This window comes from Bubalus kerabau, chromosome 4, assembly GCF_029407905.1.
Source record: "Bubalus kerabau isolate K-KA32 ecotype Philippines breed swamp buffalo chromosome 4, PCC_UOA_SB_1v2, whole genome shotgun sequence".
In the NCBI taxonomy this organism is placed as follows: domain Eukaryota; kingdom Metazoa; phylum Chordata; class Mammalia; order Artiodactyla; family Bovidae; genus Bubalus; species Bubalus kerabau.
This window is the reverse complement of record NC_073627.1, coordinates 30,545,047-30,558,726: the sequence shown is the minus strand read 5'-3', so window position 1 is coordinate 30,558,726 and position 13,680 is coordinate 30,545,047. Positions and strand designations below refer to the sequence as shown.

The 13,680-nt window shown below is 43.3% G+C and overlaps 1 protein-coding gene across 6 annotated transcripts in view; it reads left to right on the top strand.

Moving 5' to 3' along the window:
* Positions 1–2,303: 2,303 nt before the first annotated feature.
* AKAP10 (A-kinase anchoring protein 10) overlaps positions 2,304–13,680 on the top strand; it is a 41,256-nt gene continuing 29,879 nt past the window's right edge. For 4 of the 6 annotated variants that reach the window (XR_008713021.1, XM_055576390.1, XM_055576394.1 and 1 more), the window contains exons 1-3: positions 2,304–2,570; positions 10,304–10,351; positions 12,305–12,487. Coding sequence is in view for 5 of the 6 variants with exons in the window: in XM_055576390.1 (XP_055432365.1) it covers positions 2,483–2,570; positions 10,304–10,351; positions 12,305–12,487 (319 nt within the window). In the remaining variant the exon portion in view is untranslated. Of the gene's footprint in view, positions 2,571–9,379; positions 9,688–10,303; positions 10,352–12,304; positions 12,488–13,680 lie in introns of those variants that run through there. The other 2 variants (XM_055576392.1, XM_055576391.1) reach the window with 2 other exon arrangements.

Genomic DNA, 13,680 nt, shown 5'->3' with positions numbered 1-13,680 from the left:
ATTAATTTAGAAATGCAATGCAAAGTATCAATTTGTCACAACTGGGCATTTGGGCCAATGGAATTTTCTTGTTTATTTCTATATTCTTGTTTTATTTTAACTCTGTTCCTGTGTGGATCATCACATTCCAGAAGATTAAATGATAATACTCTTAAAGCTTCCCTAAGCCTATAAACACTTTAAGGGGTGATGATTCAGAAGACATCTGCTCTGCTAAATAGCACTCATCCCCTTATGCTTGCCCAATAAATAGACATCTTAACTAGAACATGGGATAAATGGGAATTAGCAGCAGGTTATGGGTGTGGGGGAGACAGGAGGAAGTGCTACAAGCAGATAATTTTGGAGTCAGAGGGACAGTGACTGAAATACTGCCCCTAACCCTTACTAGCCTTGTGATCCTGGGTGGGTTTCACTGAGCCTCTGAGTTATCATCTGTAAATTGGGGGTAATGATGGTAGCCACCTCACAGGGTCTTTGGTAGGGGAGAAGGAGAAGGAGAAGGATTGGTGAGACTGTGATTATACATCACTTAGACCCTTGAGAGCACATGATAAGCACTTTATAAATAATGACGGGTATTATTAACTGACTGGGATGCTTTCTGGTCCCAGGAATAAAAGTGGCAGAATTTTGGCCTCCAGAGCAGATGTCACACTGGAAGGCGCGATAGGACTTAGCTCTCTACGTTGATTCTATGTTGGAGAAAAGAGGAAGGAGATTTAGAGGGACCGGAGCGCTGCCCCCACATCCCTCATGCTCCCCTCCCAGAGATACTGGAGGCATGCCTTGCACTCCTCGATTTGGACTCCCGAGGGAGGGCGCCGCACTTCTTGTGCTTGGAGTGCAGCCGCCTCGCCCTCAGACTCCTGCTGGAAGTCCCTCACCGCTTACACCGACCAAGCCGGGAACCCAGAGACCCACCCCCGCCCCACTGGGGTGGCCCTGGACGTCAGCCCAACTCCCCTTCCCGGAAAAGGGGGCAGGGCCCCGGGTTTCATCCACCACAGACCTTAGAGAGTGGTTCCCCTGCGCCAGGCTGGGGTCAGCGCCCTTCTGATCAGTGGGGGAGCCGCTCGGACCCCTTGAAGACTCCGCGGTCAGACAGAGGTCCATTCCTAGCACCTGCTCAGGTCAGGGAGGACACATTCGGACGCCCGGAGACGGGGCAGCCTCTTGCTCCTGCCCGGACACTGTCCTTACCCAGGAAGACCTCTGAAGCCTACTCTCTAGGTCTGAGGTCCCACACACTTCGCCTCTGGTGAGGCCGTGACCTTGGGCAGGTTATCTCTTTGCGCTTGGTTCTCCCACCAAGACTCCCCAAGGGTCGTCATGTGTCCGGAGGGCTTGGCACCTGCGCACAGTGACCTTTCCATACATGTCCGCTGTCATTACCGCACATGCCCCTGTGGTTTGGTCGCTCAGTCGTGTCCGACTTTGCGACCCCACGCACTGTATCCCGCCTGGCTCCTCTGTCCATGGGATTCTCCAGGCAAGAATACTGGAGTGGGTTGCCATGCCCTCCTCCAGGGGATTTTCCCCACTCAGGGACCAAACTCAAACAAATCTATCAACCTGCTCTGATTATATCGTGACTAGACCCCGGGTTCTAGTCTCAACACCGACACCCTGAATAACTTTGGACCAGTTGCCTCTTCTCTCTGGACCTCCGTTGCTCTGTCCATCACTTGATGGACTTCACTGACTGAAAAACCCATTTATTGATTTGCCACTTTTTTCCAGGCTTCTCCACCGCACACGAACGAGGCTACAGGGATTCCCAGTCCTGTGGGAGAGGCCCCACGGGTGGGAGGTTCGTCTCTGCTTCTAGGGTCGAGGGAGGTCAGAGGTTCCTAGGAAAATGGCATTTGAAGGAGGCTAGAAGGATGATCCTTGGAGTCCTCCCGGTAAAAACTGGAGAGGTTTTTATGTTGCTGTCCTTTCAGAGCTGAGCGTTCTCAGCGATCGCGTCTTATAATAAGCCCAACGCACCTCCTCCACGGCCGAAGACGCGGCGACAGGTGGTGCCTCGAGTCCGCATCCTGGGACCCAGTCCGCATCCCGAGATCCATGCCAGGGTCCGATCCCTAGGAGCGCGGGGTGCGGGCCACACTCGGCCGGGTCAGGGGCTCGCCAGGGGCCACCCTCGCACCGCCCAGGAACAGGAGAGACGCGGGGTTCAGGGCAGGGTGCAGGCAGCGCGCGGGTCGCGCGGGCAGCGCGGGCGCTGGCCCAGCGGCTGGAGGAGGCCCAGCCGCGGGAGGAGGCGAGGAGGCGTGGCAGGGGGCGGGGCCGGCGCGCGGCCTCCCGTGAAGCCCCGCGCGGCGAAGGACCGGAACTCCGGGCGGGCGGCTTGGTAACATGGCGGCAGGAGCTGCCCGCGCGTCTCGAGGAGGCGGTGGGGCCCACACCCGGAAGACGAGTCTCCTTTTGGGCTAGCGCGGCGGCCGCTGCGGACCCGGAAGTCCGGGCCGGTTACTGAATGAGGGGAGCCGGGCCCTCCCCGCGGCAGTCCCCCCGCGCCCTCCGCCCCGACCCGGGCCCCGCCATGTCCTTCTTCCGGCGGAAAGGTAGCGAGGGGCGCGGGGCCGGGCTTGGGGCGGCGGGTGGCGGGCCCTCGGGCAGCGAGGCCTTGGCTTCCGCGCGATGGGACGGCCTGCGCGCCGGGCCGGCGGGCTTGTGGGAAGGAGCTGGGCCTCCTCGCGGGCGAACGCCGGCCGGTCCCGAAGTGTGTACCGGGACCCGCTTGGGGCATGCCTTCTGCAGACACAGCTTTTCGCGGGGGGTGGGGTGGGGGTGGTGCATTTATACCAGAAAATGGAAATTTCTTCAGTATTACGGAAGTCTCGGACTTTTCAGAATATCGAGGGGTTTGTGTCTAAAAGCAACACGTGAAAAAATTGTTTTCTCAACGAGTGCTCTTTCCCAGTTTCCCCTTTATGGGGGGGGAGGGGGGTTCTGCTGTTCATAAAATGACATGACATAACTTACGGCTAGAAGTTCCCTAATAAAGAAGAGTCCTTTTGATGACTTAGCAAGTTTACTTGCTGCTGGAATCCTAACTTTATAGACAAACTGCTTATATTGATATTTCTGGTTTTTAGTAGTAGTAGCTGCCCAGTTTTTTGAGTAGAGGCAACTTCCTTTTGAGTCTGGGTAAGGTTATTGGCATTTCGTTACGGGTACGTATCCAGGGTGGAAGAATGTGGGTCTTTGGGGATGATAGTGATTCTTGTATCGATTCTTGTTGCTTCAGGGAAAATTTCCCAGACAAATACAGATTTGGGGAAAGCACTAAACTAAATCAGACTTGGGTTTATGTGGCAGCTCTGCTACTGAGTCTGTCATCTGGGGCAGAAAAATGTTGACCCACTTTCCTCTCAGCTGAGAATTCGATGATTCCTAAAGACCCCATTCAACTCTATAAAGAATTCCTTTTAAGTACACACGGAGTTTTAGTAACTGATGCCATGTGATCAGTGAATGAAACCATGATGAATGAATGAAAACCACTCTGAATGAATGAAAGTGGTAAAATGGTACAAGGAAGCTGTGTTGGTAAGGTACTTTGGTATGGTTGATAGCTCTCTAATTTGTTTGACAGTGTTGAAATGGTTGGTTTTTGGGGTTTTTTTTAGGGTAAGGAGTGTTCTATGTACAATGGTATAATGAGGCGAATTGCAGGTTGCACATAGCCTGTTGTCTATTTATTCAGCAAATACTTTTGAATGTCTGCTCTTTGCCAGGTACTGTGCTAGGCCCTCAGTATTGAGCACTGCACAAGACAAAAATCCGTATTTCCAAGGAGCTTGTTGTCTGCTGGGGTAGACAATAAACCTCTCCCTCTCTCTGTTTACAAATTGAGTAAAGAGTTATGAAAGAGAGAGGTTGAGAGAAGAGACATATTTCAATTTGATGTTAGTCAAAGGCCTCAGCAGACAACCTTGAAACTTAGAGCTGAAAGAACAGCAAGAGGTAATGTATAGAGGCCAGGGAAGAGCATTCCAGGCACAGGGAATAGTGTTCAAAGGCTGGATGGCAAGAGTTTGATGTCCTTCAAGAGAGAAAAGAAGCCCACTGTGACTGCAGTTCAGAGAGGTACACAAGGATCAGATGATTCAGAGCTTTGTAGGTCACGGCAAGGTGTTATTCCAAGTGCAGAGACAATATTTTAAAATTTTAAAGAGAAGTGATTTGATCTCATTTTGCTTTGTAAAGATCATTCTAGATGTTTTTTGGAGACTGGATGTAGCAAGAATAGAAACTGGAAATGGTCCTATTTAGGGCTCCCATCCAGTTTCTAAATACCATTTTTAAATACCACCTATTTGCCGATGACTCCCAGATTTACATCTCCAGCTTGGATTCTCTTTCCTGAATCCGGACTCCATATCCAGCTGTTGGTCCACTTTTTACCTCTACTCAATAGATGTCTGGGCTTCCCAGGTGGCTCAGCAGTAAAGAATCCACCTGCAGTGCAGGAGATATGGATTCAATCCCTGGGTCAGGAAGATCCCCTGGAGGAGGAAATGGCAGCCTATGCCAGTATTCTTGCCTGGGAAATCTCATGGTCAGGGGAGCCTGGTGGGCTACAGTCCTTGGGGTTGCAAAGAGTCAGACACGACTGAGTGACTAAACAACAATAGATGTCTAAGAGGTCAACTGATAAACAACTTACTGTATCTAAAATTTCACTTTAGATTTAGCCTTTCTTCATCTATTTTTCAGTATCTTGATAAATTGCATTTCTAGCCTTTTAATTGCTCAGGCTAAAACTTTAGTACTTTCTTCAACCTCTTTCTCTTCTACTCTATATCTGATCCATCAGCAAATCTTTTAGGTCATCCCCAGAATATAGCCCAAATCCAGTCACTTCTCACCATCCCTGACCGTGAACACCCTGGCATTTCTGTTTAGTTTGGGTGGTTAGTGAAGTCCTCTGAGGGGATGTCATTCAGATCTCAGCTTAAATGTCAAGAGGAAGCCGATTTTATGAAGATCAAGGAAACAGCGTTATTTTGCTTTAGGCTTCAATTTGGTTTCCCTTCCTCCATTTTTGATCCCCCTGGTGTGTTTTCAAACAGCATTATACCACACCTCTGTTCAGATGCCCTTGGTGGTTTCCTGTGCATGGCCCTACATAATCTAGGTCCTGTTTCTCTTCTGTGTTCATCTGCTCCCTTTCTCCAGCACTCTTCTATGTATGTTGGCCACCTTGTTGTCATATACATTCCCACCTCAGGGCCTTTGCACTTGTTCCCTCTGACTGGAAACCTCTTCCTACAGAGGCAAGCCTATTTTCTTCCCCCTTCTCCTGCAGGGTTTTGATTAATTGACATCTTAGTGAAGGGTTCTCTGACCAGCCTGCTGAAGATTGCAGCCCCCAGCTCCTACAGTCCCTTCCTGTGGCCCTGCTTTTTTTTTCTGTAGCGTTTATCACCATCTGCTGACTCATGTGTTTTATTAGGAAGGAAGCTTACTTTTGTTCATGGCCGTACCCTCAAGTCTAGATCAGTGCTTGGGATATAGTTAGGAATTTAGTAAATATCTGTTGAGTAAGTGAATGAAAATAAGAAAAATTCCAGAAGGTAATAAATGCTGTGCAGGGAATTTAAACAATGATATAGGGCAGCTTACCAGATGGCAGTTTGTATTTGGATAGAGAGGGTAGGCTTGTCTGGGAAGATGGTATTTAAACTGAGTCTCAATGAGGAAAGAGCCAGCCTTGCAAAGGTGAAAGGAACTGTATTCTTGCTGGAGGGAACTGGTAGAACAAATGTCCTGAGGTAGGAGTGAGCTGGCTTTGTTCAAGGACAGACAGAAGGCTGCAGTTTAAGGACCTAGAGAAGAGGGCAATGGGGTTGTCTTGGAGATAGAGAAAGCATGGCTTGAGTAAATGACTGGAGTGAAGGAAAACTGGGAAAGCTGTGGAAAACTCAGAGCGTGGGGTAGGAAGAATCCAGAGTTCTCCTTCAGTTGTTGTGAGTCCATGTGGATCTGTCAAGGAGGCAGTTGGATGTACTAGTCTGTAGTTCTGGAAAGAGCTCAGAACTTGAGTTCTCTATCTGAATTTAAAAGTATTTTGCATAAATAATGATTAAAGACATAGGACTGGGTGAGATCATCTAGGGAAGACATACAATATATGAATTAGTTACGTTGAAAGGCTAAGCTTCCATGACAGAGACACAGAGTACAATGGCTCAAACAAGATAGGCCTTTATTTCTCTCTTGCGTAATAACAGTCCAGTTCCCTCGTCACCAGGTCGCTTTCCTTCCTGACCATTCAGGGATCATTTTCCTACTATTGTCTTATTCCTCTTTCTCTTAAGGTATATTGCATGTTATAAAGCCAGGTCCATAGCCCTTTCTGTCAGCTTTCTGACCCATGATAAGGGAAAAGAGAAGCTTTGGCCAGAAATGGCACATACTGCTCCTGTTCACATTTAATTGCTGAGAACCTAGTCATGTGGTCCCAGCTAACTTAAGGGCTTTGGGAAATGGAGAGAAGCTAGCCAGCTGTGTGCCAGGCTACAGCCCTCTTGCTAAGAAGGGGAGAATGAGTTCAGTGGGAGGTAGCATTTCCTGCCATACTGTAGACCAGGAGAGAGCGCTGGAGTTAATTGAGCTTTTAGAAGTTAAGTTGAGGAACATGAGCCGTTGGCAAAGGAGACTCAAAAGAAAATGCCAAGTGATACAGGATTGGAGTGTCTTGAAAGCTAAGAGAAGATAGTAGTTCAAAAAGTAGGGAGTATTGTATTTAATGACACTTACAAGGTTGAGGTAAATAGAAATAGCTGTTAATTTTGATAACATGGAAGTAATTGATGACTTTTATAAATGTAGTATCGGTGGAACGGGTTGAGGGGAGAATGTGAAGTGGGGAAAGTAAAAAGAATAACCAAGAAAATTTGCAGTTAAGAGGGAAAAACAAGGCCAATAACTGAAAGGGGCCTTTAGAGTAAGGGGTGTTTTTTGTTGTTATTTTTAAAATAAAAGATGCTAAGCTTGTTTGTCGGCTGATAGAAAGAACTCAGTAGAAAGAGAGAAAATGATACAGAAAAGAAATGTTACTTGCAGGAGTGGAGTTCTTGAAAAGACTTAGGAGTTGAGATTAAAGCCTGACTGTATCAAGATTTAATTAGGATATGCTGCTGCTGGAAATGGCAATTGGTACAACCACTTGTTTAAAACTTTCAAACAATGCTATATATTGCTTAACATAAATATGTTAAATAGTAAAAGTGTGGATGGAAACCTTAAACACTCACTTTCTGAAATTGTTTCTCTAGGGAGAAAGGGAATGAGGTCACAGAGGGACTTTAGTTGTACCTGCAATGTTTTATTTCCTTTAAAAATTTTTCTGAAGCAAATATGGTGTAAAGTTAAGATTTGTTAAACCTGTCTTGCCTCTGTTTTAAATGTTTCATAATAATTAAAAAAAATACAGGAAGAGTCAGTAGTGCAAAATAAGGTGGTAGAAATAAACGACAATAAATGTAAATAAAGTCTCGATGGCTGAAAATCTAGTAAAAGTCCATTGAAAGGTGGACTAAAAAGTAATGACTTGGGTTGGATAATAATCGAAAATCCAGCTATTTACCAGAAACACAACAAAAACATAAAGACATAGAGAAATTGAAAATAAATGGATTCAAAGAGAAGAAAGCTTGTGAAGTAGTTGAAATACTTTAAAGCATAACATACTATTAGGGCTAAAAAAAAGTCTGTAAACTATGGTAAAATGAATAGAATACTAGGAAGATAAAATTCTGAACTGGTTTGCACCTAAAATCAGTTTCAAAATATATAAAGTAAAATAAACAGAAATTACTAGGAGATGTCAACAGGTGTGTAGTTGTAATTGAGTTTTAAGAACATTCTTTTTTGGAAAACAGAAATGAGTGACCTGGACAATAAAGAGATGGTTATCTTCAGATTGGTTTCCTAATCTATACTGTTTAAATGTTAAAAGAGCATAGGAAAGTTAAAAGGATGAGAATATAGATCAGGGTTATACAAACAAAAAGAAAACTAACATTGTCGTCACAATAGCACACACATGAAAAAAATGGAAAAGTTTTGTGAGGGAAAGGGAACAAGAGTCATTATTCATAGATAATATGATTCTGTACAGAGAAAGTTTAAGAAAATTTACACATATATCATTAGAATAAGTATTTGAAACTCAGTTGTATCCCTGTAGCCAGTAAAAATAAATGACCAAAATCTCTATGGAGTTTACAAAATATAAGTGGACCTAAAAGGAGACCCAAATAAGTAGAGGTATACTACGTTCATGAATAGAAAGACTCAGTACCAGAAAGACGTGAACCCTTCCCCAGATTGATCAGGTCAGTGCTTAATGTTTAAAAAGAAATTACCATGAGTGTTTTAGGATCAGGACAAGTTGGTCCTACAATTAATATGAAAGATAGTTTTGAAAAAAGAATATGATAGAGGGCTTGGCTCTGCCAGAGCCTATTACATAGTTAGTAATTACAGCAGTAGGCCCAGAAACAGACCCACGTATGTATGGGAATGTAGTATGTAAAGAGTTCCTATTCATTTGGGAAAGATTGGACTAATCAATAAATTATGTTTATTATCTCACTGGCCCCCCCAAAAAAAAGAAAAGAAAAATTAAGACTTCCTCATTATGTACATCAGGGGGTCAGCAAACTTTTTCTGTAAAAAAACACATAGTAAATATTGTAGGCTTTGAAGGCTATTTGGTTGGCCTCACTCTCCTCTATCCTTGTAGCCACAGACTATACAGAAACACTATGAAAAACTGGTGGTGGGCTGGACTTGGCCCTTGGGCTGTAGTTTGCTATCCCTGATAATACAGAAATAAATGCTGGGTGAGTTGGAGCCCAGAATTTGAAAAAGCAAAGTTTGAAATCATACAGAAGAAAATATAGGGGTAAGAAATAAGACTTAGGAGAAATCAATCCACATAATGTAAGTTTGACTACATCAAAATTTAAAGTTTGCATATAATAAAATATACCTCTAAGGTACTTGGTGGTGGAACCAGTTGTTCTTAGAAGTGGTTTGGAGGTGATCAAGAGACAGTGGAAGATGACTCCCAGAGTTTTGGCCTGAGAAGCTAGTGGGCAGTGGAATTATTTATGAGAGGAGAAAAAGATTGATTTAGGAGCAGGTTTGGGGAAAGATGGTATGTCCCATTTAGGCAGTGGAATTATGGAAGATGGCAGAAAGGTAGTTAACTATGAATTTGAGATCAAAAGGTACTCAGACTAGAAAGAGTACTTTGGGAGTTACAGCATGTCTGTGGTATTGAAAGCCTGAAGAATAGCTGAGATCAGCAAGGAAGTACATATGTAAGTAGAGTGGAGAGAAGGGGGACCAATCTTGTCCCTGAGAAACTCCCAGCTGGCGGAGGAGAAGTCGGCCAGGGATAAGCTGAGAAGGAGCCCCTGGAAAACGAGGAGTGGAGTTTCACGGAAGCCATGCCAAGTTTCACGTTTCAACAGGGAGATGGAGTCAGTTGGCAGATGCAGCTGCAAACACCAGTCACCCCAACATGGGGATGGGTACTGAGAGACGTCGCTGGGAATGTACATGTTGAGTTCTGGTGTATGGGGTGGGAGGTGCCTCTGAGACATTCATTTACACACGTTATCTTAATCACACAGTCATTCTGCAGGCTTTTAACCAAGGGTAAGTGTTAGTCGCTCAGTTGTGCCCAACTCTTTTCGACCCCATGGACTGCAGCCCACCAGGCTCCTCTGTCCGTGGGATTTTCCGGGCAAGAATGCTGGAGTGGGTTGCCATTTCCTTCTCCAGGGGATCTTCCTGACCCAGGGATCGAACCCAGGTCTCCTGCACTGCAGGCAGATTCTTTACTGAGCTACAAGGGACGCCCTAACCAAGGGTAGAAGAGTGATTTCTCTGGTCCCACAGACCAAAGTTGAAATCCTCCCTGTTGAAATAACTCTTTACTAGCTCATAAGAATGACCAGGTTTTGTAAATCAAGGAAATTGAGACCCTGAGAATTAAAGTAACTGGTCCAGGATCACATGGGAGAGCCCAAATTTGAACCTAGGTGTCCTGACCTCATCTCTCCTTAAGCACTCAGCCTTCTTGATCAAGTGCCATTCAGAGGTTGCTTCTAAGAGAAACTTCCCCGACAGCTGTCCTGCCCTGCTCCAGGGCGGCTCGTCCTTTTGTGTAGAACTTTGAACACATTCACCTATTGGAATAGAGCTGGCCTGAGTTTTAGTGGAGGGGGCATTGGGCTGAAGAAGTTGATCATGCTGCCCTCCTCTCTTCCAGTGAAAAGCAAAGAGCAGGAGAAGACCCCAGATGTCAAGTCAGTCAAAGGTGAGTCAGTGCTTCACAGTTATGAGCTCTTTAATCCTGTTGCCTTCTCCCTTCTTGTTGGTCCTCTCTGCCTTCTTTTATAATTACTCATGATTGTGACTTATTTCCCTGTTAATTGATGTATCTTTCAACACCCAGCATATGCTAGGCTTTTACTGAGCATTCATTGGCTCTCCTGGTGATTCCAGGGAACCAGGGTCCTCCTTGCTAATCACACATTTCAGTGATTCCCTAAAAGCAATTGATTGATTTTATTTTAAAAAATTAAAAGCAGAAAATACTCTTTACTGAGCAGTCTGACCACTGACTTATAAAGCCTGGTTTTCTGAGGTTTATCTGGGATCTGAATGCTTACTGTTTTCACTTTATTACTTTGAACGAATGGCCCTAACTTAAAATTTATTCAGAGTTCGTTATTGGAATTAATATATTGTCCTTATTTGTAGGTAAGAGCCTGCTTTTTTTTAGACTGTAATCTCAGGTGTAGTTTTGACGAATTTCATTATGTCAATGTACTAAAATTTTGGAATGGGAAAATTGTAATGAAAATTACGTCCATGTCCGTGGTACATAATTTTCATAGATGTAATTTATTTACACAAATACTGTAGATTGCTATTCTTTAGATTTTTCTTATAAATGTTTGCATGTTGTGTGGCTAGCATTGAGTATTAACTCCACATGCTCAATTTGTGAGAGGGACACTGATTATAACTTACAAGATTTGTAGATTAGGGAATAAGTAGGGTACCTCACACCCTTATTCTTTGCTTGTTTCTGATAATTTAAAGTCAGGTGGATTCCGTGTTGGTTCAGTGCAATAAACCAAAACCTCTTAAAGACCTTTCATGAGAGTCTTTTGATATTTGTGTGGAATAAGTGGGATGAGTGGAATTTAATTTAGCTGTAGCAATGAATTCATAGGGTTACTTTGACCATGTGAATTTGATGAGTTCCTCTTTATCCTGAAGTTAACAGGATATTAATATTTCTTTAAAGAAAATATATTTTGTGAATTTTTAAGTGTGCTTTATCTTTAAGCAGCTTGAACTTTAATCAGTTTTTATTAGATGGTGAAATTTTGTTACTCAGTTAAAAAGTAAAATAAGCATACTTTTTTTTTGTTTCTTTTTTTTTTTTTTTTTAACTTTACAATATTGTATTGGTTTTGCCATACATCAACATGCATCCACCACGGGTATACACGTGTTCCCCATCCTGAACACTCCTCCCACCTCCCTCCCCATACCATCCCTCTGGGTCATCACAGTGCACCAGCCCCAAGCATCCTGTATCCTGCATCGAACCTGGACTGGCGATTTGTTTCTTATATGATATTATACATGTTTTAATACCATTCTCCCAAATCATCCCCCCCCCCACAGAGTCCAAAAGACTGTTCTATATTTTGTTACTCAGTTAAAAAGTAAAAAGTAAAATAAACAGAATTGTGTTACTCAGTTAAAAAATAAAATAAGCAATACTGAAGAGTATTGTTCTAATTCTTTTGATAATCTAAAATTTTATTTTGGAATTTGTCACTTGCCAGCAAGCTAGGATTAAGAAATTGAAAAAGGTCCATATTTCAGGATGTTTGCTGCCTTTGGTACACTAGAGGTTCTCAAAAAGAACTTTCTCAAAGAAAGATCTCTAAGTTCCACTTTTGGCACAGTATTTTGAGAGTTACATATAAGTAATAGGGAATTTCTTTCCAGTTTTCTGCTGCTTGGTTAATTGACCTTTTCCGTAATAATTTTTTTAAATAAAAATTTATTTATTTTGATTGGAGGTTAATTACATATTGTTCCGTAAGAATTTTTTGTTGAGTATATATGCTTACTCAAGAGAGGTGTTACAAAATGTAATTTTTAAAGTTCCTTAAAGCCCTTTTAGGAGACAGTTTTAGACTATCAAATTGTGTTTAATTTTTAACAATTTTTTGAAAAATTATAGCTTCAATATCCGTACATTCCCCACAAAAAAGCACTAAAAATCATGCCTTGCTGGAGGCTGCGGGACCAAGTCACGTTGCAATCAATGCCATTTCTGCCAACATGGACTCCTTTTCAAGTAGCAGGACCGCAACACTTAAGAAACAGCCCAGCCACATGGAGGCTGCTCACTTTGGGGACCTGGGTGAGTGACTCTCAGTTTTTGTTAACTTCTAGGAAAAGGGATTTGAGTATAAAGTGTGAAGTTCCTGCCAGAGGATACTGACCCGTATCATTGGCTGGGGCTTTGAAATAAAATGTTTAAACTGGACTAACAGCTAGTGTAATGGATGGCTCCATATTGTCCTTCTGTAAATATAAAAAGCATGCCCGGTAGAATAATGGGCCATTTCCAGAAGAAGAAATACATTTGGCCACTGAATGTGTGAAAAGGATGCCTCACTGCACTAATACTGAGTGCAGTGCGTATTAAAATAATGAGTTTATGTTCTCCCAACACGTTAGCAAGTATTTAAAGCTTGATAATTGGAATGTTAATGTAGATGCAGAGAAATAGCCACTCCTGTTTATACATAGCAGCTTGGATGAATTTCAAGGGAATTATATTGAGAGACAATATATATTGAGAGAGAATATATTCGAGACAGTTCTTGAAATGACAAAATGATAGACATGAAGAACAGGTAGATGAGTGTTGGCCAATGGTTAGGGATGGCAGCTGGTTATAAAAGGCCTCACGAAGGGATCCTTGTGTCACTGGAGCTGTTCTCTGTCTTAATGTTTATACAAGTCGACTCGCATGATAGAAACACGGAGAACTAAATGCGCATCCAGTGAGTACTGGTGAAACTGGGGAGGTCTGGATAAGACGGATGAATTGTGTCAGTGTCTTAGTGTGATCTTGATACCGCAGAGGAGACTGGGCATGTGTATGTTAGTCGCTCAGTCGTGTCCGACTCTGTGACCCCGCGGACTGCAGCCCGACAGGCTTCTCTGTCCATGGAATTCTCCAGGCAAGAATACTGGAGTGGGTTGCCATTTCCTTCTCCAAGAGGCTCGAGGTTTCCTGAAGTTCATTAAAGAGATGTTGACAACAGTGGACTAGTTAACACTGAAGTCAGGACAGTCAGCAGGGGTGGTACATGAAGTGCTTCAGAAGAAACAACAACGGGTGAAGAAAAGCCCTTTTGAAAAGCAGATGAGGCCCTCAGTTATTTTTATAAAAATGAGTCTCTCTGTGTCGTGCTGTGAAAGTTAATATTTTCTTAGTTTTTTCTTTCTTCTAATAATTAGCTTGTGTTTATAGTCATAACCTAAATTTAGTTAAATGTGAAATAAACTTTGTTTTATTAAGTTTGGTTTTATTTTTCAAGATAA